The sequence below is a fragment of the Manihot esculenta genome, chromosome 2 (assembly GCF_001659605.2).
Source record: "Manihot esculenta cultivar AM560-2 chromosome 2, M.esculenta_v8, whole genome shotgun sequence".
Lineage (NCBI taxonomy): Eukaryota > Viridiplantae > Streptophyta > Magnoliopsida > Malpighiales > Euphorbiaceae > Manihot > Manihot esculenta.
Window position 1 is genome coordinate 37,073,078 of NC_035162.2, and position 26,713 is coordinate 37,099,790.

Below are 26,713 nucleotides of genomic sequence, written 5' to 3' on the forward strand. Positions count from 1 at the left end.
CCAAGCCCAAGCCCGAGCCCTCCCCTCCCCCTCTGATACCCAACCCAGGCCAGCACCCCCAACCCTCGGCCCAGGCGTTCGCCTCCCCCCTCCCAATTTCCCCTCCCCCCAGCCCGAAACGAAACCCTTATTCTGTTATTCACGAACCCTCTAATCCCATTATTCACGAACCCTCTAATCCCAAAACGAAACCCTTATTCACGAACCCAATTAAAATCCCTAACCCTAACGAAGTCACAAATCGCTCGCCCTCTTCCCATCGATCTGCTGAAAGAAGTGGGAGTTGCTCACCCTCTTCCCGTCGATCTGCTGAAAGAAGTGGGAGTTTCTCACCCTCTTCCCGTCGCTCGCCATCAATCTCTGTTAAGGTAACATGGCAAAAGCTCAAACCTTCTTCAACTCTTATAATTTGAGTAATGTAATAATGATCAAATGGGTAGTTTAGCCTGTTCATTATCTGAAAGCAATTTGGAGTTGTCAAATTACTCTACCTTTCTTTATAAGTAATGAGAGCTGGAAAATGTTAAATGTTAAAGTAATGAGAGCTGGAAAAATTAGATTCTGATAAGTGGTTCTCTTTTTCTTTTTCTCCTCGTATAATTTGGAGCTTGAAGGAAATGCATATGGTCCTTAATATTTGTTTGTTAAAATCAAAATAGTAAAATGATATGTAATATATTGAATCTTGGGTTCTCTCTGACTAGCAAATGGGAAGAAAAAAGCTTTCATTTTCTGCAAATATGATAAAAAGATTTGGGGTTTCAGATACATAATTGTTAATTTTGTTTTTTCCCTTGATATTGTCAAAAATAGAGCTAGCTTCGTTTCATTGTTCTGGTTTCTTTCACCCAATATCTTTCTAAATATCTTATGGTTTTGGCATTTTCACCAAGGATCTTCACTAAATGCTTGATTCTTTTCCTAAAGAAGAAGGCAGGAAAATGAATAAAAGTTCTGAATTTTGACTAAACTGGGGCCTTGGGAATCAAAATCCTCCAATTATTTCTGTGAGTGAGGTTAAGTATTTGCCATGTTTATCAATTAAGGCAATTAAGGCAATTTAGGATTGGCTCATATGGTCAGTTGATCTCATTATCAGTTGATGCCATCTTGAGTAATGCTTGAGCCTTGAGATGGGACGAGATGCATAGTGTGGTAATAATGAGAAGATCAGTCCTATGAGATATTTAAGTGAATGCAAATTCCTTCAAGTTGATATATAGCAATTACCAGTGCTATTTGGTAGTTCCTTTTTATCTTATATTTGCATGAACAATGAAATGCTTACACTATTCTCATTTTTATGGTAAATCTAAAGGCAACAGTTTTGAGAAAAGATATGTTGTTAGGTGAGATATTTTTTATATTGTTATTAATTAATTTAAGCTTATGTTCAATTGAATATTTTTGTTACTTTTTAGGTGAATCATGGCGTCACAGAATGATCAAATGCTCCAAAATAGTATTAGTGGTTCGAATCAAACTAATACTGACGCTTCAACAGAAACAACCACATCATCAAAAGCAAAGAGAAAACCAGTAAAGCCAAGGTCTGAAGTTTGGGATCACTTCACAAAATTCGTTAGTGATGAAGGTGAATTAAAAGGTAAGTGTAATTACTGTAAAAAGGATTTTTGTTGTGATCCAAAAAGAAATGGAACAACTGCACTTAGGAATCACCTTAATTCATGCAAAAAGCATCCTCATTTCATTGAGACTAGACAAGCACAATTATCATTGCAAAAAAATGCAAGTGATAATGATGTGAATGATTTAGGCACTCTTACTACTTGGAAGTATGATGATAATGCAATTAGGAAGGCCCTTGTCCATATGATAATCATTGAGGAATTGCCTTTTAGATTTGTAGAAGGAGAAGGTTTTAGAAGCTTCATGACAGCAATTTGTCCTAGATTTAGGATTCCCTCTCGTTGGACAATTTCACGTGATTGTTATGATTTGTTTATTGAGGAGAGATCAAAATTGAAATCTTTTTTTAAGAACAATTGTCAAAGAGTGAGTCTTACTACAGATACATGGACATCATTGCAACGCATTAATTACATGTGCATAACTGCTCACTTTATTGACAATGATTGGAAGTTGCATAAGAGAATCATTAATTTTTGTCCCATTTCAAGTCATAAAGGTGAAGCAGTAGGTAGAGCAATTGAGACTTGCTTGCTAGAGTGGGGGTTGGATAAAGTGTTTACTGTTACAGTTGACAATGCTAGTTCTAATGATGTGGCCATATCTTATTTGAAAAAGAAGCTTGCTAATTGGGGTGTTAGTGTTGCTAACTCTACTTACTTGCATATGAGATGTATGGCACATATCATCAATTTAGTTGTCCAGGATGGCTTAAAAGATGTGAATGATTCAGTGATGAAAGTACGAGATGCAGTAAGATATATCAGGAGTTCTCCAGCTAGATTGAAGAGATTTAAGGAGTGTGTGCTTCATGAAAAAATTGAAAGCAAATCTTCATTATGTTTAGATGTCCCAACTAGATGGAATTCAACTTACCTGATGTTAAATACAGCTCAAAAATATGAAAGGGCATTTGAGAGGTACGAGTCACAAGATCCTATGTTTAAAATTGATATGGGAGAGAATGGCATACCTGACTATTATGATTGGACACAAGTTAGGAAGATGGCAGATATGTTGGCTCATTTTTATGAGCTCACTTTGCGTATCTCGGGCTCAAGGTATGTCACATCAAACCTATTTTTCAGTGAGGTTAGTGACTTAGCCTTTATTTTAAATCAATGGATTAATAGCAATGATCTTGATATGAAATCCATGGGGGAAAGAATGAAGGTTAAATTTGACAAGTATTGGGGAGATGTGGATAAAATGAATAAAATTATCTATTTTGCAGTTGTTCTTGACCCTCGTGACAAATTTGAGTTTATGGAGTATTCTTTCTCCCAAATGTATGGTAAAGAGAAAGGTGTAGAGCTATTCAATAAGGTCAAGAGTTGTTTATTTGATTTGTTCAATGAATACAAGAAAATGTATCAACCTGATGTTGAGCAATTCAATGATAATAGTTCACAACAATTAAGTGGGAGTTGCTCTACTACCGGTTCAATAAACCCTAAGCCTAAATTCTTTTTGAAGCATCACTACAAGAAGTAGAAGTTGGAGGAATCTGGTGGGTTTGATTCAAAAACAGAGTTAGAGGTGTATCTAAGTGAGGCAATTCAAGAGGAAAAGGATGATTTTGATATCATGAAATGGTGGAAAATAAATTCTGAAAGGTTTCCTATTCTAGGAAAAATGGCTAGAGATATATTAGCAATTCCAGTTTCCACAGTTGCCTCAGAGAGTGCATTCAGTACTGGTGGAAGAGTGCTAGATTCCTTTAGGAGTTCCCTAACTCCTAAAATTGTTGAGGGCCTGATATGTGTGCAAAATTGGATTCGTCCATTAAATATTCAAGTAAATGTTGAGGAAGATCTAGAGGAACTTGAAAAGCTTGAAGAAGGTATGTTATATACACTTTCATATTTGTGTTAATTTCAATATATATATATATATATATATATATATATATTAATTTTTTTAGCTTATTATTATTTGTAGAATTACCGTCTGTTGGAATCACCTATGGTTTAGGTGGATCATGCTCTACTCCTACATTATAAATGTAAGATTAATTATTAAAAATTTAAATTTATTTCATGACAATGAATCAAAGTGATTTTTACATATCTTTTTTTTTATGCAGATTTCAGTCTTTTAAATATGTTTCAAGTTTCAACTCAACATTTTGTGGGATCAGATTCAGATATGCTGTTGAAGGGTGTTGTGGATTTAATATTTTGTTAAAAATTGTTTGTGGAAATGATATTTTGTTCTAAATTTATTGTTGTGGATTTAATATGTTGTGGATTTAATATGTTGTGGCGAATTTATTATGTTGAATTCTGATTTTATATGTACTTTTAAATTTTATATGGCCGTATATAGACTTTTTAAGTATTATTATTGTGTACTTTTTAAATATTATTATTGTGTATTCAGACAATATTTATTGTATTATTTTGTTGAAATTAGAAATAGAAAATTTTAAAAAAATTGCAGATTTTAGTTTGAATCGAACCGAATCGAACCGATAATTTTTTAAAAAATTGCAGATTTCGGTTTGAATCGAACCGAACCGAACCGATTTTTATCGGTTCGGTTCGGTTCGGTTATATCATCATAATCGGTTTTTTCGGTTTATAAAATTTTGACATTTCGGTTTTCGGTTTTTTCGGTTCGGTTCGGTTCGGAACCGAACCGACCGATTGCACAGGCCTAGCTTGTACGACACATTCCCAATCCTTTGCAAGATCTCAAAGGGTCCGATGTATCGTGGGGCTAGTTTACCTTTCTTCCCGAAGCGAACCACTCCCTTCATTGGAGACACCTTGAGCAATACCAGATCCCCCTCCTGAAACTCTAATTGTCTTCTGCGGATGTCTGCATAGCTCTTCTGTCTGCTGGCAGCAGTCTTGATTCTCTCTCTGATTATGGGTACCACCCTGCTGGTGATCTCTACTAGCTCAGGCCCTGCCAAGGCCTTTTCTCCAACTTCCTCCCAGCAAACAGGTGACCTGCACTTCCTCCCGTATAAAGCTTCATATGGAGCCATCCCGATGCTAGCATGATGGCTGTTGTTGTAGGCAAACTCCACCAAAGGTAGATGCTGCCTCCAAGAACCGCCAAAGTCCAGCACACACATTCTGAGCATATCCTCGATAGTCTGGATGGTCCTTTCTGACTGTCCGTCGGTCTGGGGGTGGAAGGCAGTACTGAAATCCAACCTAGTACCCATGGCATTCTGCAGACTCCGCCAAAATCTGGAGGTGAACTGGGGCCCTCTATCTGACACTATCGAAACAGGAACCCCATGCAACCTGACGATCTCATCCACATATACCTGCGCCAACTTGTCCACAGAGTAGCCACTCCTGACAGGGATGAAGTGAGCAGATTTGGTGAGTCTGTCCACAATCACCCATATGGAGTCCAATCTGTTGGACGTCGCCGGTAACCCCACTACGAAGTCCATAGCTATATTCTCCCATTTCCACTCTGGAATAGGTAGCGGGTTAAGCATTCCAGCCGGCTTCTGATGTTCCAGCTTCACCCTCTGACACACTTCGCAGGCGGACACAAACTGTGCCACTTCTTTCTTCATCGCTGGCCACCAATAAACTTTCTTCAAATCTTGATACATCTTGGTGGCTCCGGGGTGAATGCTGTATCTCGCATTATGAGCTTCTCTCATAATGTCTCCTTTTAGCCCAATGTCATCTGGTACACATAGTCTGCTCCCATAGCGGAGGATCCCCTTACTGTCGAATCTATACTCGCTATCATTGCCTGACTGAACAGTCCTGGCAATCTTTACTAACTCCGGGTCCTCATGCTGTTTCTGAGCCACCTGCTCTAAAAACATGGGTGCCACTCTCATCTGGGCCACCAAGGCACCTGTACCAGATAACTCCATCTGCAGACCTTCCTCAATAAGCTTATAGAACTCCTTCACCACTGGCCTCCTCTCTGCCGATATGTGGGATAAACTACCGAGTGATTTCCGGCTTAAGGCGTCCGCCTCAACATTCGCCTTACCCGGATGGTACTGAATCTTGCAATCATAGTCACTCAGCAGCTCCACCCATCTCCTCTGTCTCAAATTCAAATCCCTCTGACTCAAGATGTACTGCAGGCTCTTATGATCTGTAAAGATCTCACATTTCACTCCATAGAGGTAATGCCTCCACATCTTGAGTGCAAAGATTACTGCTGCCATCTCAAGGTCGTGTGTGGGGTAATTCAACTCATGCTTCTTCAGCTGCCTAGAAGCATAAGCAATCACCTTCTCATTCTGCATCAGTACACAACCCAGTCCCACACGGGACGCATCACAAAAGACTGTAAAGTCCTCTCCACTAGATGGCAGAGCTAACACTGGTGCTGAAGTCAACTTCTTCTTAAGCTCTTCGAAACTCTCCTCGCACTGGTCGGTCCACAGAAACTTCTGACTCTTCCTGGTTAGTCTGGTTAGAGGAGCTGCTATTTTTGAGAAGTCTTGAACGAACCTCCTGTAGTAACCTGCCAAACCCAAGAAACTTCTAATCTCTGTCACTGAAGTGGGTCTAGGCTAGTTAGCCACAGTTTCTGTCTTCTTGGGATCTACCTCAATACCATTCTCTGACACTACATGCCCCAAGAACGAAATGCTCCTCAGCCAGAACTCACATTTAGAGAACTTGGCATACAAGCCATGTTCCCTCAAAGTCTGCAAGACCAACCGCAGATGATGGGCATGCTCCTCTGCATTCCTGGAATACACTAAGATATCATCTATAAAGACAATAACAAAGTGATCCAGGTATTGATTAAACACTCTGTTCATGAGATCCATGAATGCTGCAGGGGCGTTGGTTAACCCGAACGGCATTACAAGGAACTCAAAATGCCCATATCTGGTCCTGAAGGCTGTCTTCGGCACATCCTCATCCCTTATCCTTAGCTGATGGTACCCCGATCTTAGATCTATTTTGGAGAAACAACCTGCTCCGGCTAGCTGGTCGAATAGATCATCGATCCTTGGCAATGGGTACCTATTCTTGGTAGTGACTTTGTTCAACTGCCTGTAGTCGATACAGAGTCTAAGGGATCCATCCTTCTTCCTCACAAACAAGACCGGAGCACCCCAAGGTGAGGTACTCTGTCGGATGAAACCCTTTTCTACCAGCTCCTGCAATTGCTCTTTTAACTCCTTTAACTCTGCTGGGGCCATCCTGTAGGGAGGGATAGAGATCGGTCTAGCTCCAGGTACCAACTCTATCTCGAACTCTATCTCCCTAGCAGGTGGTAAACCTGGAAGTTCATCAGGAAAGACATCCTGAAACTCTCTGACAACTGGCACCGAGGCTGGCTCCCTGACCTGACTGTCTAGCTCTCTCACATGAGCTAAGTACCCCTGACATCCCTTCCTAAGCAACCTACGAGCCTGAAGAGCGGATATCAGACCTCTAGGTGTACCCCTCTTGTCTCCTCTAAAGACGACCTCTGACCCGTCATGATCTCTGAACTTGACTACCTTGTCCCTGCAGTCCAAGGTAGCACCATGGGTAGATAGCCAATCCATCCCTAGAATGACGTCAAAGTCTGTCAAATCTAGAACCACAAGGTCGGCGGAGAGGCATCTTCCCCCTACAAAAACTGGACTATACTGGCAGACTGACACTGCCACTGACGGGTCACACTTGGGTCCACTGACCCATAGGGGACACCCTAACCCAGAGACTATCAGACCCAACCTCTCAACGGCTCTCGGAGCAATAAATGAATGAGATGCACCCGGGTCCATTAATGCATACACATCAGAACACCCAATGACGAGATTACCTGACACCACGGTGTTGGATGTGTTAGCCTCCTGCTGTGTCATGGTGAAGATCCTGGCTGGAGCTGATGGACCTTCACCTCGGGAACCAGAAGAAGAGGCTGCCCCTCTCCCTCTACTTCTGCCACTGCCCTGAGTTGTGGCTGGAACTGCTGGCTGTGCCACACTACCAGAAGCTGTCTGCTGGGGCTGGCCCATAAAAGGTGCTCTAGGACAATCCCGAGCCATGTGTCCCTCCTGTCCACATCTGAAACATGTGTTAGTCCCAGCTCGACACACTCCCCTGTGCGGTCTTCCACATTTCTGACATTCTGTACCATCTGAGCCTGAGCTCGAGCCACCGCCGAATCCCAAACCGGATTTCAACTTGTTCCAAAACTTATTCTTCTTCGACTTCCTGGTGGTGTTATCCCACCTCTTCTTGCCTGAACTCTGAGAAGAGAACCCTGGTCCTCCTCTGCCTGGGGTCTTAACCCCTGAAGACTGGGTCACTGACTGCTTCACTGACCCCTCAACTATAGCACTTGCCTCCATTCTTCGAGCCATATCCACCACAGTGTGGAAACTTTCTCTCTCAGCTGACTGAACCAACGAGGAGTACCTGGAATGCAGCTTCATAACATATTTCTTGGCTTTCTTCGTATCTGAATCTAGAGCTTGCCCTGAAAAAGGCAATAGCTCCAAGAATTTATCCGTGAACTCCTCTACACTCATGTGCTCTGACTGCCTCAGTTGCTCAAACTCAATCATTTTCAGTTCTCTAGAACTGTCTGGAAAAGCCCATCCAGCGAACTCATTCGCAAATTCTTCCCACGTCATACCGTCTAGTCTCGGGTCCACATAACACTTGAACCATTCCCGTGCCTTCTTGCACTTTAAAGTGAACCCTGCCATCTGAATGGCCCTACTGTCACTTGCCCCTAGCTCATCAGTTATCGTCTTCACCACTCTCAGATACTCAAAGGGGTCATCCCCTGACTTGTATTTGGGAGCATCTAACTTGAGGTAGTCTGTCATCTTTACCTTGCTCCCATCAACTGAGCTAGGTCTAGGAGGTTGAGTAACTGGGGCTGCTGGTTCTGTAGGTGGTGGAGGTGGAGGTGCAGCATTCCCCGAGGTGGGGTTTGCCGGGTTTGGATAGAAGGGTGAGGGTGGATAAGCTGGGTACTGTGTGTAGGGTGGATAGAAAGGTGGATAAGGCATGTAGGTAGGGTAGGGGTGAAAGCTGGAGTAATCCGATGTACCTCCCATCGGATACCCTGAACCCTGTGGAAAGGGTGGATAATGGGGTGGAAAACCATACCCCGAGGCCTGAACGCCTCCCTGTGACTCCCCTGTCCCTTCTTCCTGCATGCTCACATCCAGGTTCCCATCCCTCCTCTGATCCTCTTCCATAACCTCCCTCACATCTGAAGAACTTCCTCCTCTATCAGTCCCCCTTCTGCTAGCATCAAAAGACCTTCTAGGGTCCCTTGACACTCTTTCTCTGTTGGCTCTACAAGACATTGCCCTAGGCAATGTAGGAGGACGGGCGCTCGTGCCCTCATCCTCAGGTGGCACTCCAGTCAACCGTGCAGATCGACGAGTTCCTCTCATCCTGTTTTCTGAAAACAGTACACAACATACAAACATTAGCATCATATGGTTCATGTGAGCACACATGAACCCTCATCACATACATCACATAGTATATCATATCATTAATGCACATGCATAAAGTCATGGCATTTCACATCATCATGCAAGACAGGACTCAACATCCTATCCTAGTGGACATGACCTTCCTATTGTGCTTGACCTTCTATGACATCTATGAGCCCGACACTCTAGGTCCGACCATATGAACCTAGGGCTCTGATACCATTCTGTAACGACCCGAAAATCGGACCGTTACCGGCGCTAGGATCCGGGTCGACTTAAGGCCGCCGGGACCCGTAGCAAGCCTGTCATATAACCTGTAAACCTGTATAATCCCATACATGATCAACAATCATACATAAAAATTTAAAACTTTTCCTCATACGTACTGTCATCAACTAACTCAACCTGTGCATACCCTGAACATATACATAACATAGTCCCTCTGTGGGATCTCATCATGCCTTAAAGGCAAAACAGCCTGTGTTGAGTTAGTTTACATAAACATCATAACATAAGATCATGTATAGACAAAAGGGATTAACAATACATTATGGTCAAGCACAACTCTATCCTCAATAACCTCATTACATAACATTCTGAATATTTTTACATTTCATCAATTGTCATGTCCACATACTAACTATTACATACATAAGACATACTTCAAACTCTGGCTAACCTTCTGATCTACCCTGTACCTGCACATCTGGGGTTAGGGGAGAGGGGTGAGCTACAAAGCCCAGTGAGCAGAATAGTATAAAACAATATATTAAAATTTTTATGCTTTCATGGAATGCAACACATCACAACAAATCACATCTCGGATGGTATTGTCACCTATAGTCCTCTACATAGGTCCAACTGTGCCGGGACGTAGAATGGGTCAACCGGTCTTTCCCTTATCATAACATATCATATGGACCAACTGTGCCAGGGACGTAGAATGGGTACAACCTGGACTTTCTCTTACATCGTGCCAGGGACGTAGAATGGGTACAACCTGGACTTCCATACCATAACATGTCATAACATCAATCATATCATATGAGGACTAAAGGATCATCCAATAACCAATCCACATCAACATTAACATCATAAATGCAATGCAACATATTCGTGAATACTAATGCAAGCAACCTATTATATCTCATGACATTCATGATGCATGGATCATGCTCAAAATTCATATTTCATTTATTTAAAACTTAAGGTTTATTCCACTCACCTCTGGCTAGCTCTGACAAACTCTGTAGCAGCTGGCTCACTGCTGGGGTCCTCGGTTCCTCGGGTCCGAACCTACACAGGTGGACTCCAATGAGGGACCAAACATACATAAACATAACTCTAATATACTCCCCAAAAACCCCCTAAACCATCATGAAACAATCACATAACAACATGCAAGAAATGGCTGGACAGGGCACTTTCGGCGGCAGGTTCGGCGGCCGAAAGTCCCTCCAGAGCCGAAAGTCAGGCAGGTTCGGCGGCACCTTCGGCGGCCGAAACTCCCAGACAGAGACGAAACTCATGCATGTTCGGCGGCACCTTCGGCGGCCGAAAGTCCCAGACAGAGACGAAAGTCTCCCTTCGGGGGCAACTTCGGCAGCCGAAAGGCCTGCCTCACCAGCCATGTTCGGCGGCCGAAAGTGCCTTCGGCTGCCGAACCTGGTTTCTGCCGAAGGGCAGAAACTTGGCTCCCAAATGCATTTTCGCCTCCAAACTCACCAATCATGCATATACCTCAGTTAAAACATGCATACAAGTTCCTAGGGGCCTCAAAACATCAAATACCCCAACTACAACACTTCAAACACACAAAACAACATACATTGTCCAAGACATCAAGATTAACCCATAACTCCACATATAACCTAACATGCATTTCTACCCATCGGTCTAGCATAAAACTTATTGAAAACACATAGGGAGCTTAAGATCGGCTCTTACCCCTTGAAGATCGAGAGGGAGACGACCTAAACTTGGAGATCCAAGAAGATGAGCTCCTGAGTTCCCAAAGCTCCAAAACTTGTTTCAAAAGTTCAAAACCTTCAATGCAAGCTTAAAACTCAAGAAAAATGGTGGGGATTTGGAGGAAGAACACTAGGTTTGCAAAGGGAAAGTCGGAAACTTGCTGTGGCCGAAAATGGGAGAAAGCTCGCCCATTTCGGCTAAGTGCCCCTTATATAGTGGCTGGCCAGGCCACGTTCGGGGGCCGAATGTGCCTCCGCATCCATGCAAATGTTCGGCGGCCGAACTTGACTTTCGGCGGCCGAACCTGAACTTCCCTAACTCATGCTTTCGGGGGCCTAACGTGCCTCTAAAACGCATGCATGTTCGGCGGCCGAACTTGACTTTCGGCGGCCGAACCTGGGTTTTCCTCCAATGCTATTTTCATGCAAAAACTCATTTAGTTTCATACTTTAAAACATTAAAATTCATGAAAACATTTTATAAAACATGTCTTTACCTTTCTAGAAGTTCCCGACATCCGAAATTCCACCGGACGGTAGGAATTCTGATACCGGAGTCTAGCCGGGTGTTACAATGAACTTGTCACCAATAGCCCTCTACATTTCCATTGGTGCCAGAACGTGGAATGGGTCCTGGTCTTTCTCTTACATAACATATCATAACATTCCAAAGTGTCAAGGACGTAGAATGGGTCTTTTTGGACTATCTCTTACATAGTGCCAGGGACGTAGAATGGGTCTTCCTGGACTTCCGTACCGTATCATCATCATATCATACCATATCATTTCATACAAGGGCTAAATGTTCATCCACATCAACAACATAATATGCAATGCAACATATTCGTGAATTCTAATGCAAACAACCTAATATATCTCATGGCATTCATGATGCATGAATCATACTAAAACTTTTATTATTTGCTTTGAACGTAAAGAGTCATTCTACACACCTCAGGCTAGCTCTGACAAGACACTGAAGCAGCTATCTCACTGCTGGGGTCCTCGGTTCCTCGGGTCCGAACCTACACAGGTGGACTCAAATGAGGGACTAAACATACACGAACATGACTATAAACTACTTCCAAAAAACCCCCCTAAAACACCTTAAAACAATCATAGAAAACATGCAAAGAAAGGCTGAACAGGGCACTTTCGGCGGCAGGTTCGGCGGCCGAAAGTCCCTTCAAAGCCAAAACTCAGCCACTTTCGGCGGCACCTTCAGCGGCCGAAAGTGGTTCCAGAGCCAAAACTCATGCAGGTTCGGCGGCACCTTCGGCGGCCGAATCTCCCTCCAGAGCCGAAAGTCCACTTTTGGGGGCAGGGTTCGACAACCGAAAGCTTGCCTCCACAGGCAGGTTCGGCGGCCGAAAGTCCCTTCGGCTGCCGAACCTGAGTTCTTCCAAAGTGGTAGAACTCAGCCATTCTATGCACATTTGCCTCCCAAACCAATCCAACATGCATTTAGCTATTCTACAACATGCATTCACAAGCAAATAAGCATATAGGGGCCTCAAACTATCCTAAACCCCAACACAAACATAAAAAGCAACTCAAACAACATACATTACTCATAAACTCAACATTTACCCTAACAACAAACAACTAACTTAAACATGCATTTCTACCCCATGAACCTTCAAGAAACTTAGTCAAAACATGAAAAGAGGTGAGGATCTACTCTTACCTCTTGAAGATCGAGAGGAGAGGCAATCCAACTCGGAGGTGGGAGAGATCTAGCTCCTTGGGTCTCCAAACTGCAAAAACTTGATCTTAGCTTCAAAAACTTTAAAAACCAAGCAACCATTTGTTAAAACTTGAAAGATTTGAGGAAAATCACCAAAACCAACCATGGGAGGGCATGGACTCACCGTTGGCCGAAAATAGGGGAGAAAGCTCGCCCATTTTCGGCCATGGGTCCTTTTATAGGTGGCTAGCCAGGCCACATTCGGAAGCCGAAGGCGACTCCAAAACGCATGCATGTTCGGCGGCCGAACATGAGGTTCGGCGGCCGAACATGAGCCACATTCGGAAGCCTAACGTGCCCCCCTAAACTATCCCACGTTCGGTGGTCGAACTTGAGGTTCGACGGTCGAACCTGGAAATGCCTCCATGGTCTTTTTCATTTAAAACCCAATTTCTTTCTTACTTAAAACCATAAAATATATTAAAATATTTTATGAAAACATGATTTTACCCTTCTAGAGGTTTCCGACAATCGAGATTCCACCGGACGGTAGGAATTTCGATACCGGAGTCTAGCCGGGTATTACAGGTAATTTGATCTCATCTTCAGCAAGCTTAAACAAGGATGGAGTACTATGACAAAGGACACGAGACGTCACCTTTGAACCAGCAACTTAGATTTGGCTTCGCTTATACCCCTTCCATCAACTTTCTATCTTAAACAGCAAGGTAACAAGTTGCTGCCCAAATATTATGATCCTTTTTCAAATATTAAAACACATTGGCACTGTTGCTTATCAACTTGCCTTACCTCCTACAAGTAATATCCATGATGTATTTCATGTATCCTTGTTAAAGCTCTTTAAAGGACATCCTCCCTCCACCATGCCCACCTTACCTAACCTACATGATGGACATGTTGTTCACAAACCTTAGCAAGCACTTAAGGCTCATCTCAATCGTGGGAAATGGGAAATTTTGGTACACTGGTGTGGCTTGCCAATTGACGATTCCACTTGGGAACCCCTTTCCCACTTCCATTCAGCATACCTTGACTTCACGCTTGAGGACAAGCTATTTGTCTAGGAGGGGAGTGATGTTATAGATGCTTTCATTGGAAAGATTATCAAGGACGCGATAAGTCCACAACAGAAAGAAATTCAAGCACTAATTAAGCTCTCTACAAGGAAGGAAATAGAAAATAGCAATTATCATGGCAATTATCTTCAATTCAGGATTTCATTATGTTGTCCTACTCTAATTATTCTAATTGCAATTAGTGAGCAATTATCATGTAATTGAATTATATTTTCTTATTGTAATTTCTCTTATTTAAAGAGACGATTTACATATATTACTTTTAAGCGTCTCCAAACTCTTATTAAGCATGAAAGTTCATTAATATTAATATTTTATCAAATCTTTTTTTAAATATATTAGATTTACTATCATATTAATGATTTAAAAAGAGTTCATTATTGAAAATAAAAAAAAAACTACCAAATATTGTACTGGAAAGATGATGATGTTCACACGTGTTAATCAAATAATTCTATTACTTCACAATTAGCGATAAGTAATAATTATTTTTTATTTTTATATTTATTTTTTGCAATTAAATTTATAACCACATGTCATTATGAGTCATCTCGTACAAGTTTAATTTTTATAATTTTATATTTTTACTTTAGTAATAGTATTATACTTTTTTACACTATAACCATATTCGTCATATTAGTCAAAGTATTTTCATACTATGTTTATATATTCAAAATGTTAAAGATTATAGTAAATAGCTTGATTTGAATTTTGAAATTATTGTAAGATGTTGTTTTGCTTTGTTATTATTATATATCTATTTTGGTTTTATAATTGTAGAAATTACAAAAAAATATTTTATACGGAGTTGAATTGGTTTAAAATTATTTTCAATATTTATTAAAAAAAACTCATGAAATTTAATATATCATAATTCTCAATAAGTATTAAAGTTTTCACAAAAATATTTGTATAAAAATTAATTTTGCAGATAAATTTTATAAAGGGTTGTGTTACCTATAAAATTATAGTACGCTACACATATCAAAATTCTCTTTTTAAAATTTAAGTGACTTAATGTTATCTCAAACGACATATAGCGCTCTTTCAAGTAAATTACCGTCTACTTAAGCGATTTAGAGTGTCTTTTCAAATGAATTACCGAACATTTAAGTGACTTAAAATGTATATTTAGATAACTTTCCATCCGACTAAGATATTATAGAACGTTCACTTAAGCAGCTTTCATATCGACTCAAACATCTTAAAACACCCACTTAAACAGCTTTTTATTTATTACAAATGGCAATAAATCACCGCTTACGTTTTATGGAGGTAGGAATAAACAATGCCTGAATTTAATTTTTAAATAAATAATTTACTTAAAATTTTTAAAACATATCATCAAAAGCTTTTTCCTTAATTATTGGATATGTAAAAAGTCTTTTAAAGCAATTTAAACTTTGAAGGACTAAAATATATATTGAATCTAAATATTCAATCATTTGACGGAAGACTAATAATATAAATTGATATAAAAATATATATTACATTTGAGTTCCAATGATCTAAAATAAATCAACAATTGAAATATTCCATAACTCTATTAATAGTGATAAAATCCTAATTAAAATAGAAAATCATATATATTAAAAAATTATTTTTATTTAATTATTTTATCTCATATAGATTTTCATATTATATCTTAAATATAGTATATAAGAAGCTATTATCGCCCTGTGCATATATGCTATTTTTTCACTAATTAATTTTAGAATTTATTCAAAACATATATTAACTTAAAAAATAAAGAAATATAATGTGAGAAACATTAATATTAAAAAAGATATTATGATTTCCAATATAATGTTATCCATTCCGCATTCTCTCCTATTTTGCACACAAACTATTAGGCATATGAAATTTACATTTCATGGTTACTCCAAATTGTTTGAAGAATTCTCCAGCAACCTACTTCATTGACTCTTTCGATTTAATTTGACACAACTACTTTAAAAATGCATTTCAAAATTTTCAATTCGATAACCTAGTGTCTAAACATGCACATAATTGCACAAAATCACACGCATTCAAGATTCATTAATGATATTCGATTTTTCAAAGAAAAAAATTCATGAATGATGTCCACTTGATGTAACAATAATAACTAAATAACTAAAACTTCACTCAATTTTCCACATTCAGATGTTAGCGGTATTTAGTTGAAATTAAAAAAAATTGACCGAATTAAATTAATTTAAAATTCAATTCAATTTTTTATTTATTTTAATTCGGTTCAATTTTTAATTTTAAAAATTTCAATTATTTTAATTCACTTCGATTTTAATAAAAAAAATAAAAATATTAAAATAATAAATTAAAAATAAAAATATTATTATTATTATTATTATTGGATTGGATCGGATCAATTTATAGATTGATTTTAAGCAATAATCAAATGGAGTATTAAAAAAACATAAAAAAACATTATTGGTAGCTTGATTTGAAATGGCTCAAGAAGGGTGTTGGCATTGAGAAGTTGACAAATATTATCAACTTGGGCATTATTTCCTTTCCCTTCCCCAACTGCAGATTTACCTCAATAAAATTACAGAAACCAGGTAACATAAATCGTTGGAAATTTATCAGAGGAAGAGGTTAAACTATTTTCCATCAACACCAATATTTGAACTACATTCCCAAAAAGCCAATAACAAACTCAATGACAAGAAAATCTTTTTTTGTAACTTCAAATTGCAGCTCACTCCTAGCAATCCTGGAAATAAAAGCAAAAACATTATTATATATAATTACACCACATAATATTATGCACAAAAGGCCATAATGTCAAAGACCTAATTATCAAATATCTAATTAATTCAAAATTGATATGTAAGATTTTGTTGAATAGAGTATTACATATTACAGTCTTACCATATTAAATATAAAATATGAATATAGACTTCACCGTTAACTATCCTTTTTTTTTTCCTTAAGAACACTATAGGAACTCGTTACAAAATAAAACAATCCTCAGATTTTTTACATTCAGAAAAAAACCCAATTAGGACTGTAGTTGTTGAAAGGAAGGAGGGGGGAAAGAACAAGTTTAGAAAACCTAGAAACAGTGGCACCGAATGACATGTTAGCCTTTCTTTTTTCCCAAAAACAGAGTGCAAATAATTAGAAAAAGATGACCTAAATAACTTTCAGTGTTTTCTTTTATTTTCAAAAAGAAAAAAGATACAACCTCAGAAATATCCTCAAATGAAAGACTGATGAGTGCTAAAAATGAATATAATGACCCTGATTCTGACAATTTCCTAGTGCGTCAACACTAGATTCTAGTTGATGGACAAATTTCGACTCTAGTGAAAATGTCATTTGCCAATAGAAGTGCTCGCCAAAGATGGAAATAAGTAGGGTATGCCTTTTCAGAATCTAGCAACAGGAATAAGGTGCGCATAGGCACATAAGGTGAGTGCCTATCAAACATCGCTGGCCTTTCTCCATTAGTGGCATTAGGGTTGGAGCCTTGAGCCTAAGCAAGCCTTTAACAACACCTTGCTCGCTACTTGTTTGATGAAATTATCTTGATATTGCTGCATGGGTAGAGAGTTTTCTTTTTTCTTTTTTTCTTTTCAGTTTTGGCCTTTTTAACATTATTTTGGTTTAACCACCATATCAGCATTTGATAATAAGCAAAACCAACAAATACTACGATTGTGAAATTTTGATTACTTGGTGCGCTTTATCAATAAATGCAAAGTTTGTGCCAGAATTTTAGAAAGCGGTGAAGTTCAAATTACACCTAGGCACAATAGGTGAAAATTTCAGCCTCAATATTTCAAGGGTGACATCACTGTTAAAATTTTTCTGGGTTCTTCAATAAAAATTATAGCATTATGCTTCAGATTGTGCGTTGCAATTTAACCATCAATGTGATGTCATAGGAACCTTAGATGGGGTGTCAAAGGAAGTAAAGTATAGGTGTGATTGTGAAGGCTAAACTCTTAATTTACATGTACTGTTCACACTATCACCAACTTCACAAACAGCTCCATCCCCTCTAATTTATTGTCTCTATTCCTTAAGCCTATTGCTCTACAAGCTGAAGATTGTCCACCCAAATTCCAACTCATTCCAGCCTCCAATTATTCTAGCTTCAGTACCCAGCCCTGCACCCTGTCTTTCATCTCTAATGGCCCAAAATGTTTTTATAAAGTTGTCAAAATGTGAACTTCTTGTCAATACTTTAGAGGTTATTAATAAATTTATAACAAGTTTGAAATAAGTTAAATTGAAATGCATCATATGTAACTTCTAGCGGGTTGACACCGTAAAACGCATCATTTTAAGATGTGATCATGTTAGATATGACTATTATAAAAGATATGACACACACAACAAAACTTGAACAGATCATACAAAATGGTGAAAATTAGTTCTTTCATGACTATAATTATTACTATCCAAAACTTCAATATTTTCATTATTTCTTACCAAACCTAAAAGCCTTTTCCAATTTACATTGACGATGATAGATGTACAAATGAAGACTTCTGTTTTGAAAAATGCCTTGATTAAAGTAACCAATTACACACATCAATCCAACTAATAAAAGTAAGAGACACAGACACCAAGAGCCTTTTTTAACTAATGAAGATCAGTTTACATTTCCATTAGTCCTTTTACTCAACCATTTTTTGCATATAGGAAACCTGGAGAACATGTCCGTTTTGCTAAAAATAGAAAATGATTTTCCAATTATGAAAATCACAAATCATGTAGATGTTCACATCATAATTGTTTTTCTGTAGCTATAGACTAGGGGGTTCAAAATTTATATAACATGTTGAAAAAGTTCATTTATTTTTATACTTTTTCCTAATACCTCACCATTTAATTAACAATTATCAATTTATTTTACTCTCTCTTCATTATTAGCTCTTCCCTTTAAAAATGCATATCAAAAACTGCACCTAGAAAATTCATCTGATATGAAAAAATGCAAAAGCAAGCACAGCATTCATCTATCATCTATGCATACATTGACACTTAAAACCCAAAAGCAAGCACAGCATCCATCTATCATCTATGCATACATTGACACTTAAAACCCAAAAGCAAGTTTAGCATTCATTGATCATGTATGGATATACCGACACTAACACTAATAAAAAACGAAGTGCATGCAAAGGGGCAAATGAGGAAAAAAATTACAATTTTCATTTTTGCATAAACCATTATCCTACCTCATGATTCAGGAGCAGGTGCATTTGATGGCTTAGGAGATGCCAACTTTGTAGGATATCCATCAAAAATACGAGAACACTCGGTGTAAGCAGATCCAATGCCCACTCCAGCACCAAAAGCCGCAGATGCCCAACGAGTTGCCGGAGTCCCTAGTTTGCAAAGAAGAAAGTATTGATCAACCCATGATTATAAATAGAGTGCATGAACTTGGAACTCTTAATACAAAGGCTACACCACCATGTACAAATAAAGTGCTAAAATAATTAAAGACGTCATAGATGAACATTCAAAATCACATTCTAAAAACATTAGACCTGTATCAATAAAAGAAAAATAGAAGAAGCAATAATATAGTTTAAGTTTTTACCTTCCAAAAAATAAATTATGCTTCAGCCATCTCTACTCTTGAGAAACTGCTAGCCTATGGGGGATGTGTGTGTGTGTGTGTGTGTGTGTGTATAATGCACATGCTCACATATACTCATTACAGATGTTGGATCACATGATAAGATTCTGTCCTTGAAGAATTAGCAAAACTGTACTGACAGCTATTATTCTATGTTTACAGATGTTGGACCACATGATAAAATTTTGTGCCTTGAAGAATTAGCCAAACTATTATCGATATGCATTATCCTTCTATTTGATTATAGATTCTGATCAAAGTGGTTGCAACAAATAAGATCAATATCTTAGCTTGTTATCTCTAATTTAATTTTTTAGTTGCTATATTTAATTTAATTTTTAAATTTTAAATTTAAATAGAAGATAGGAAATATTTTGAATTCAAATGTTAATACAATCTGAATGTAGCCTTCACTATAAAAAGGCACTTGAGGTCATTGAATATGACATTCAGAAAACATTATTCATCAGTTTATGAGATCCGAGAATTCTCTCAAACCAGTTCTCAATTTATTTCAAAATAGATTCCTCAAAGAAAAACAAAAAGATCAACAAGGGAAAATCAGTCTGGCAAGAGGAGGACTTTCCAGTTAATCGACCTGTGACGAGATCCTATTTAAGGGCCCATAACACAAACTGTAGCTATTATTCTATGTCACAGCTTCAAAATTGAATCCTATAACCAGCCCATAAACATAACCAAGCCTGATGTGCAATATTAGCAATATAATTGTCCAAATCAAAACACTACAATATAGAAATTTTGCTTGTTCAAGTTGATGAAGCATTTCTTAGTAGATTTGGAAGGCATTACATAAAGCACCTTTTCATGGTACCATTTCCTCTTCTTTTCAGTGGGGATGACAATTCATATATTAGGAAATCAAATACTCCCCTGCCCACTTTGATCCATCAATTTAGTTTTTGCACAATATTAAGCAAACAATTAAATCACCTAAATTTTAGCAAAATATCACTAATGTAACTAAATTATCATTTACATCAACTAATTACTACAAAAATAATTCTCTCTCCATTAATTTACCAATTAAAAAGTGGGATAATTAAGAGAGAGAGAGAGAGAGAGAGAGAGAGAGAGAGAAGGGGGTAAATCATCATATAGATTTTAGAAAATTATAAAAGTAATTATTGTATTTAGTAGAGATTTGAAAAAAAAATAATAATTCATACACATTAATATTTTCAAAGCAAATGATAATTTTTTGACAAATCAACTTATCAAAAGTGATAGAAAAGTGAACAGAAGGAGTAATAACCATCACCGCCCCAAAAAACTATCAATATTAAGAGGAGCTTAACACTATATTGTTAATTTCAATTGACCTCTTACAATTGGGGTAAATTTCACCCTAATCTCCAAACTTCTCACTATATTGCACTATCTCTCAACTTCAATTTGTAACTTAAAATCACCTTCTTAAGTCAATGCAATAAAGGTCACTATCATTAGCATCCAGCGAACTCTCCACAGAATGTTAATGTGGCACCGCATTCAATCCATCACCTCGTAATGAAATCTTAAAATGTTTCCTTCACTCTAATGACAAAAATGTAGCAAACCATCAGATTTCACCTAATGCAACTTCTACATTAAAATTCCACAGAAAAGTTTGTCAAATCCGCAAAAATGATCCTTATTGCATTTAGTATTTTTAACTACAAAATTAAAATTGAGGGACAATGCTGAAATATAGTGCTAGGTGAAAACTTGCCTCTTTTAACAATGAAACTCTCAAACTTTTAGCATTGCTTCTGCAGAATAACATGACACAGGGGAGATGGGAGGGGGGACAAAAGGGAGCATCACCTCTCCCCACCATCCCACCCCTTGCAAAATTATGTTCAATATATGCAAATAGCGAGGAAAAAATATATGTATGTATATAATTATATATAATTATTCATCACCCAAAAAATAATAGGACATTTAAACTTTTAGTTATTTTCTTCTCTCAAACTCCATATGTAGGACAAAAATAATATTTCATAGTACAAAGATAATAAATTCATAAACATAATTTATTTTGTTCCCTCCTAAAGATTACAAACCTTTAAAATTTAATAAGATAAGATTTTAAGAAACATAGGTGGTAATCCAAGCTTAGATGCTTCTTCTAAAATATATGTAATACTCACAATTAGTGAATCGATCATTGGGTACACAATTGTATTTGAAAATTATTATTCTTGCAGGCATGGGCCCCTAAAAAATTTTACAACTCATGATCTAGAGAATTAATCTTGAATAGACAAACATCTCACACATAATCAAACGAAAATGTTCGTATAATAGAAATATTTAAATGAATTTATGTTGCAAAGAGAAGCTTCCACTGCTACATTATCTAAAAATTCTTTATATTCAAAATAAGATTTCTATGAACAGACATTGCACCTATTTCCTTGACATTTTTTTTATTCAAAATACACCTTGCATCAAAATTCTAGGTTGAATGAGAGAATAATGAATTTGCATTGCAGCATATTGAACAAGCCCAGTTAATATCAACACATTTGTACTCGTGCCCATACCAATCCTCATAAAAAGAATGGTAGTTAAAACATTGATAAGATAATCGAATAAGAAAAGCAAAATTTGAAGCAGAAAGGAAAACATATATTTTCTAGGCAACCAAACGAGATTAAAGAGAAAGAAACTGACTGAAGAAAAGGAGACCGCCAAAGGCCCCAGCCAAGGAAGAGTAGACAAATCGACGGACCGTAAGATCGAGACAGGCGTCCCATTTGGCGTTGATGTCGTGGTTCTCGGCCATGGAATTTAGGTTTTGTTGAAGCTGCGTGATGGGTTCGGTGGTGGTGAGGGTTTTTGTTGTATGAGCTTTCTCCTTTTGTTGAAGATGCTCTCAACCAGTGTGGATCTTCTTTTCTTGGGACTTCCAGGAGCCTCTCCTGTTGGGCTTTTGTAATGGAAGCCCATAATAATAATAATTTATAAAGAAAAGTTAATTAAAAAAAAATAAAACTAGAGTTATTCATTTGCACAAGGGCTGAAAGGAATACTAACTATAATCATTAGTCTATCAGATATATAAAAGTCTAAATTTTTATGCTAACTTTTAATTTTGAATAATAAAATTTATTATTTTAATTTTATTGTATTTATATCACTTAAATTAATTTTAATAAAAATTAAAAGAAAAATAATTTAAAAAATCATAAACTTTACTTATTGTTACAATTACACTTTAAATATTTTTTTTAATAATTAGATTTCAAATTATGATTGTTAAATTAATCGTTATGGATTGTTATTAAATTAAAATGTCATTAATCATTATAGGATAGATTTATTAAAAAATAAATATTTAGGACATAATCATTGTGAGTAGACTTATTAAAAAATAAATATTTAGGACATAATCATTGTAGGGTAGACTTATTAAAAAAATAAATATTTAGAACATAATTGTAAAAATTAACAAAGTTTAGTATTTGTTTAATATAAATTATGTGAAGCATAATTTTTAAATTTATTTAAATATTCTTATAATTTTATTGATGAGATTTTTGAATTTTATTAATAAATTTAAAATAATATCTGAAAGATATTATTTTAATTTAAAATTTTAATATTATCTAAATACTTAAAAAAATAAAATATTTAATATAAGTATTATATCATGTTACTTGAATATTTTTATAGTTTTAATGATAAAATTGTTTTAATAAATAATTTTGGCTATTCTATATGAATTAAATTTAATAAAAAAGTAATAATTTTATTTAGATAGATCATTTGAAATTTTTTAAAATTTAAATTAATTTAATTTAAATTTTATTAATTATAGAACTGATATCCGAAAGATATTATTTTAATTTTAAAATTATCCTAATTTTAAGTTTATCTAAGTATTCAAAAAAATATTTAACACAATTATTATATCATATTATTTAATTATTCTTGAGAATGTTTTATTGGATAATTTTAGTTATTTTATGTGAATTAGAGTTAATAAAAAATAATAATTTTATTAGATAACCATTCAAGATTTTTCAAAAAATTTAATCTAATTTAATTTAAATTTTATTAATTAAATTAATTATTGAGTTTATACAAATTTTAACTCCTTAAATTCTTATAATTATTTTTATTATAATTTAATTTTAAAAAAATAGTTATAACCGATTAAAACTATAAAAGTTTCATATATATAAAAGTTTTTTTTTCCTTTCAATTAAGTGGATTTTATAAAAAAAATATTAAAATATTTATAATAATATTAATAAAAAATATTCCATTTTAAAATACTTAAGAACAAGTAAAACTTTATAATATATTACATTTAGAAATAAAATAAAAATCATTTAATAAAATATTAATTAATTTAATTGTTATCTATAATAAATTTATATATTTTTTATTATTTTTTAATTTACATATAAATTTATATTATATATTAAAATGAGAAGAGTATAAAAATCATAAAATATATATTATAATTTTTGTATTATATTGAAAATATTTAACAATGAAATGGTTTATACATATAAAAATGACAAAGTAGAGATTGATTAGCACTCCAAGACTTAACCTGGTGGAAAGTGCATTCTGTAGCTTGAAAGGTCTAAGGTTCGACTCCTTCAACCTCCTATTTCAAAGAAAAAAAAAAAGTAGAGATTGATTAAGTTAATTATACATTTAAAATTTTTATACATAATTATAATATTCTAATTTTTACAAAATCTATGTTATGATATTTATAATAAAAATGTAAATATTTAAGTATTTTTTATAATATAATTTTATATTATATTTAAAAGTGATATAATGAATATAAAATTATACAACTCACCTTAAATAAAACTAATATATATAAATGTGTGACAGAAGAGAGAAACACTCCAAATTTATTTAATTATTATTATAGTTTTATTGATGAAATTGTTTTAATTTTATTGATAAGTTTAAAATAATATTCGGAAGATACTTTTTTAATTTTAAAAATTATTATAATTTTAATTTTATTTAAATATTTAAAAAATAAAATATTTAATATAATTATTATTTTATTTTATTTTTATAGTTTTATAGTTTTACTGATAAGATGATAAGATTGTTTCGATAGATAATTTTAGTTACTCTATGGATTAGATTTAAGGAAAAAATAATAATTTTATTAGATAAATAATTTAAAAATTTTCAAATCAAACTAATTTAATTTAAATTTTATTAATTAAACTAATTGTAGAGTTTATATTCAAACTTTATTATTTTAATTTTAAAATCTATTCTAATTTAAATTAATTTTAATAATATCTAAATATTTAAAAAATAAAATATTTAATGTAATTATTCATTTATTATATCATATTATTTAAATATTCCTATTATTTTACTGATAAAGTTATCCTATATGGATCAGATTTAATAAAAAAAAACAATTTTATTAAATAGATTATTTAAAATTTTTCATAAAAATTCAAATTAACTTAATTTAAATTTTATTAATTAAATTAATTGTAGAATTTATATAAATTTTTAATTTTTAATTTTTTTATTTTATTTCTTATAATTATTTTTATTATAATTCAAAATTTTTCAAAAAAAATTGTGGTTCTGACCAATTAAAACTATAACCGTTTCATTGAAAAAAAATTACTTTTATTAGATAAATTTATAAAAAGTATTAAAATATTTATAATAATATTAATAAAAAGTAATGTACTAAGTGATATTACTTAAACTAAATTGATGATATGACCGAAATGGAACTGTACTATAATTGATCCAATGAAACTGTACTATGATTGGTCTATCTGTAAGATAGAGAACGTGAGGTAGCTAGTGTCTACGGCAGTCACTCCAACGCTCAAGTCAGTACATGGAAGAGAATGGCGAGTATAATGTTTTGAACTCAAAAAAGTAGTTGTGCGAGAGAATAGTATATTTTTGTCTCTGTAATCACTCGCTTCTATACTGTAAGAGAGGATACCAGTTCCTAATAATCTTGTAATGATGTGACCGACTAATTGATGAAGGGTCTTGCCGGCTAATCAACAGGGGATGCCACGATTACAGACGTAATGGGGATCTGCTAGATTAACGATAATTAAATGTGAAGACTCAACCTACTCTAGAATGGGTGAGTCTTGATAAAGAGTTGGGCATCTCAATCGTTCAGGCCTTCCATTCTTCAGGTGGGATCGCGCATCCAATTATCAAACCCTTGTCACGTGGCTTTGTCTTATAGTGACAGCTCATGGCATACTTTGGGTGATTCTTGTGTAACATTAGAGGTTCCCACTAGTCTTAGATTCTTCAAATTCAAAGGAGACAGTTGTCTTCATGATATAGGATACACGGCTTGTTTTAGGTTGGCCTTCCATATTCGCATCGCTTTGCCTACTCTGCCCATAAATGACATTGCCTTGTGGCTACAATAAACCGAACTTAACACCTGGTTACGATAACGACTTAAAAATTTATTAATCAGGGTTGACCCACTGTCGTTGGCCCGGTGAATACCCTCTAAGTGACCTGGTCGAGAAATGTGTCATGGTCCTACAGTATAAATCACACTGACTGTCATGAGTGCGATCTTTAGTTCAGTTTGTCGAACTAAGTTAGCTTCTGAGCACATGCTGTCCTTACTTTTTTTTTCACTCACCCTTTCAACCAGCCTGGTCCAAGATCTTGTCCGGCGCCTAGTCGAAATTGATCCAAGCAGTATAGTAACTCCTTGGCGAGTTTTCGAGCTTTCTCTTATCCTATAGCCCTGGTGATCTTCTAGGCACTTTTCCAGCCTTGCCAAGCTTTCAAGCATTCTCTAGCCCTATCAAGTTTCTTGACAGTCTCTAGCCCTGACTATGTTTTGATCATTTTCTCACCCTGTCGAGCTTTCGAGCTGTAGAAAGATAATATTTGTTGTATATCACAATAGAGATTACAACCTATTTATACATGAGAGACGGTATCTAAACAGGAAGAAAAATCAAGCCTATGATTATACAATCCCTAAGATTAAGTAACTAACCCATCTATCAATATTTACTTCCTATATTAACATATTTACTTCCTATAACCTATAACGCTCCCCCTCAAGTTGGAGCATAAATGTTAATCATGCCCAACTTGTTACATATATAATCAACTCGAGTTCCATTAGAGCTTTAGTAATGATATCTCCTAATTGTTCTCCAGTTCGGATATGTCCTGTTGATATTATATTTTGTTGGACCTTTTCACGAACAAAATGATAATCAATCTCGATGTGTTTAGTCCTCTCGTGAAATACTGGATTGGAGGCAATGTGGATAGCTGCTT

At 35.6% G+C, this 26,713-nt stretch overlaps 2 protein-coding genes across 2 annotated transcripts; one reads left to right on the plus strand and one right to left on the minus strand.

Annotated features, from left to right (window-relative positions):
* The first annotated feature begins 1,428 nt into the window (after nucleotides 1-1,428).
* On the plus strand, nucleotides 1,429-3,144 carry LOC122723095 (zinc finger BED domain-containing protein RICESLEEPER 2-like). The gene has a single exon (XM_043953853.1). The coding sequence runs from the start codon at nucleotides 1,429-1,431 to the stop codon at nucleotides 3,142-3,144; it is 1,716 nt and encodes a 571-aa protein (XP_043809788.1).
* Nucleotides 3,145-16,368: 13,224 nt separating this feature from the next.
* Nucleotides 16,369-22,318, minus strand: LOC122722196. The gene is made up of 3 exons (XM_043952376.1): nucleotides 22,091-22,318; nucleotides 19,002-19,151; nucleotides 16,369-16,522 (listed from the first exon to the last, which is right to left on the minus strand). Exons 1-2 carry the CDS (start codon nucleotides 22,200-22,202, stop codon nucleotides 19,003-19,005), a joined length of 261 nt encoding a protein of 86 aa, XP_043808311.1. The 5' UTR covers nucleotides 22,203-22,318; the 3' UTR covers nucleotides 16,369-16,522; nucleotide 19,002.
* Nucleotides 22,319-26,713: the final 4,395 nt, after the last annotated feature.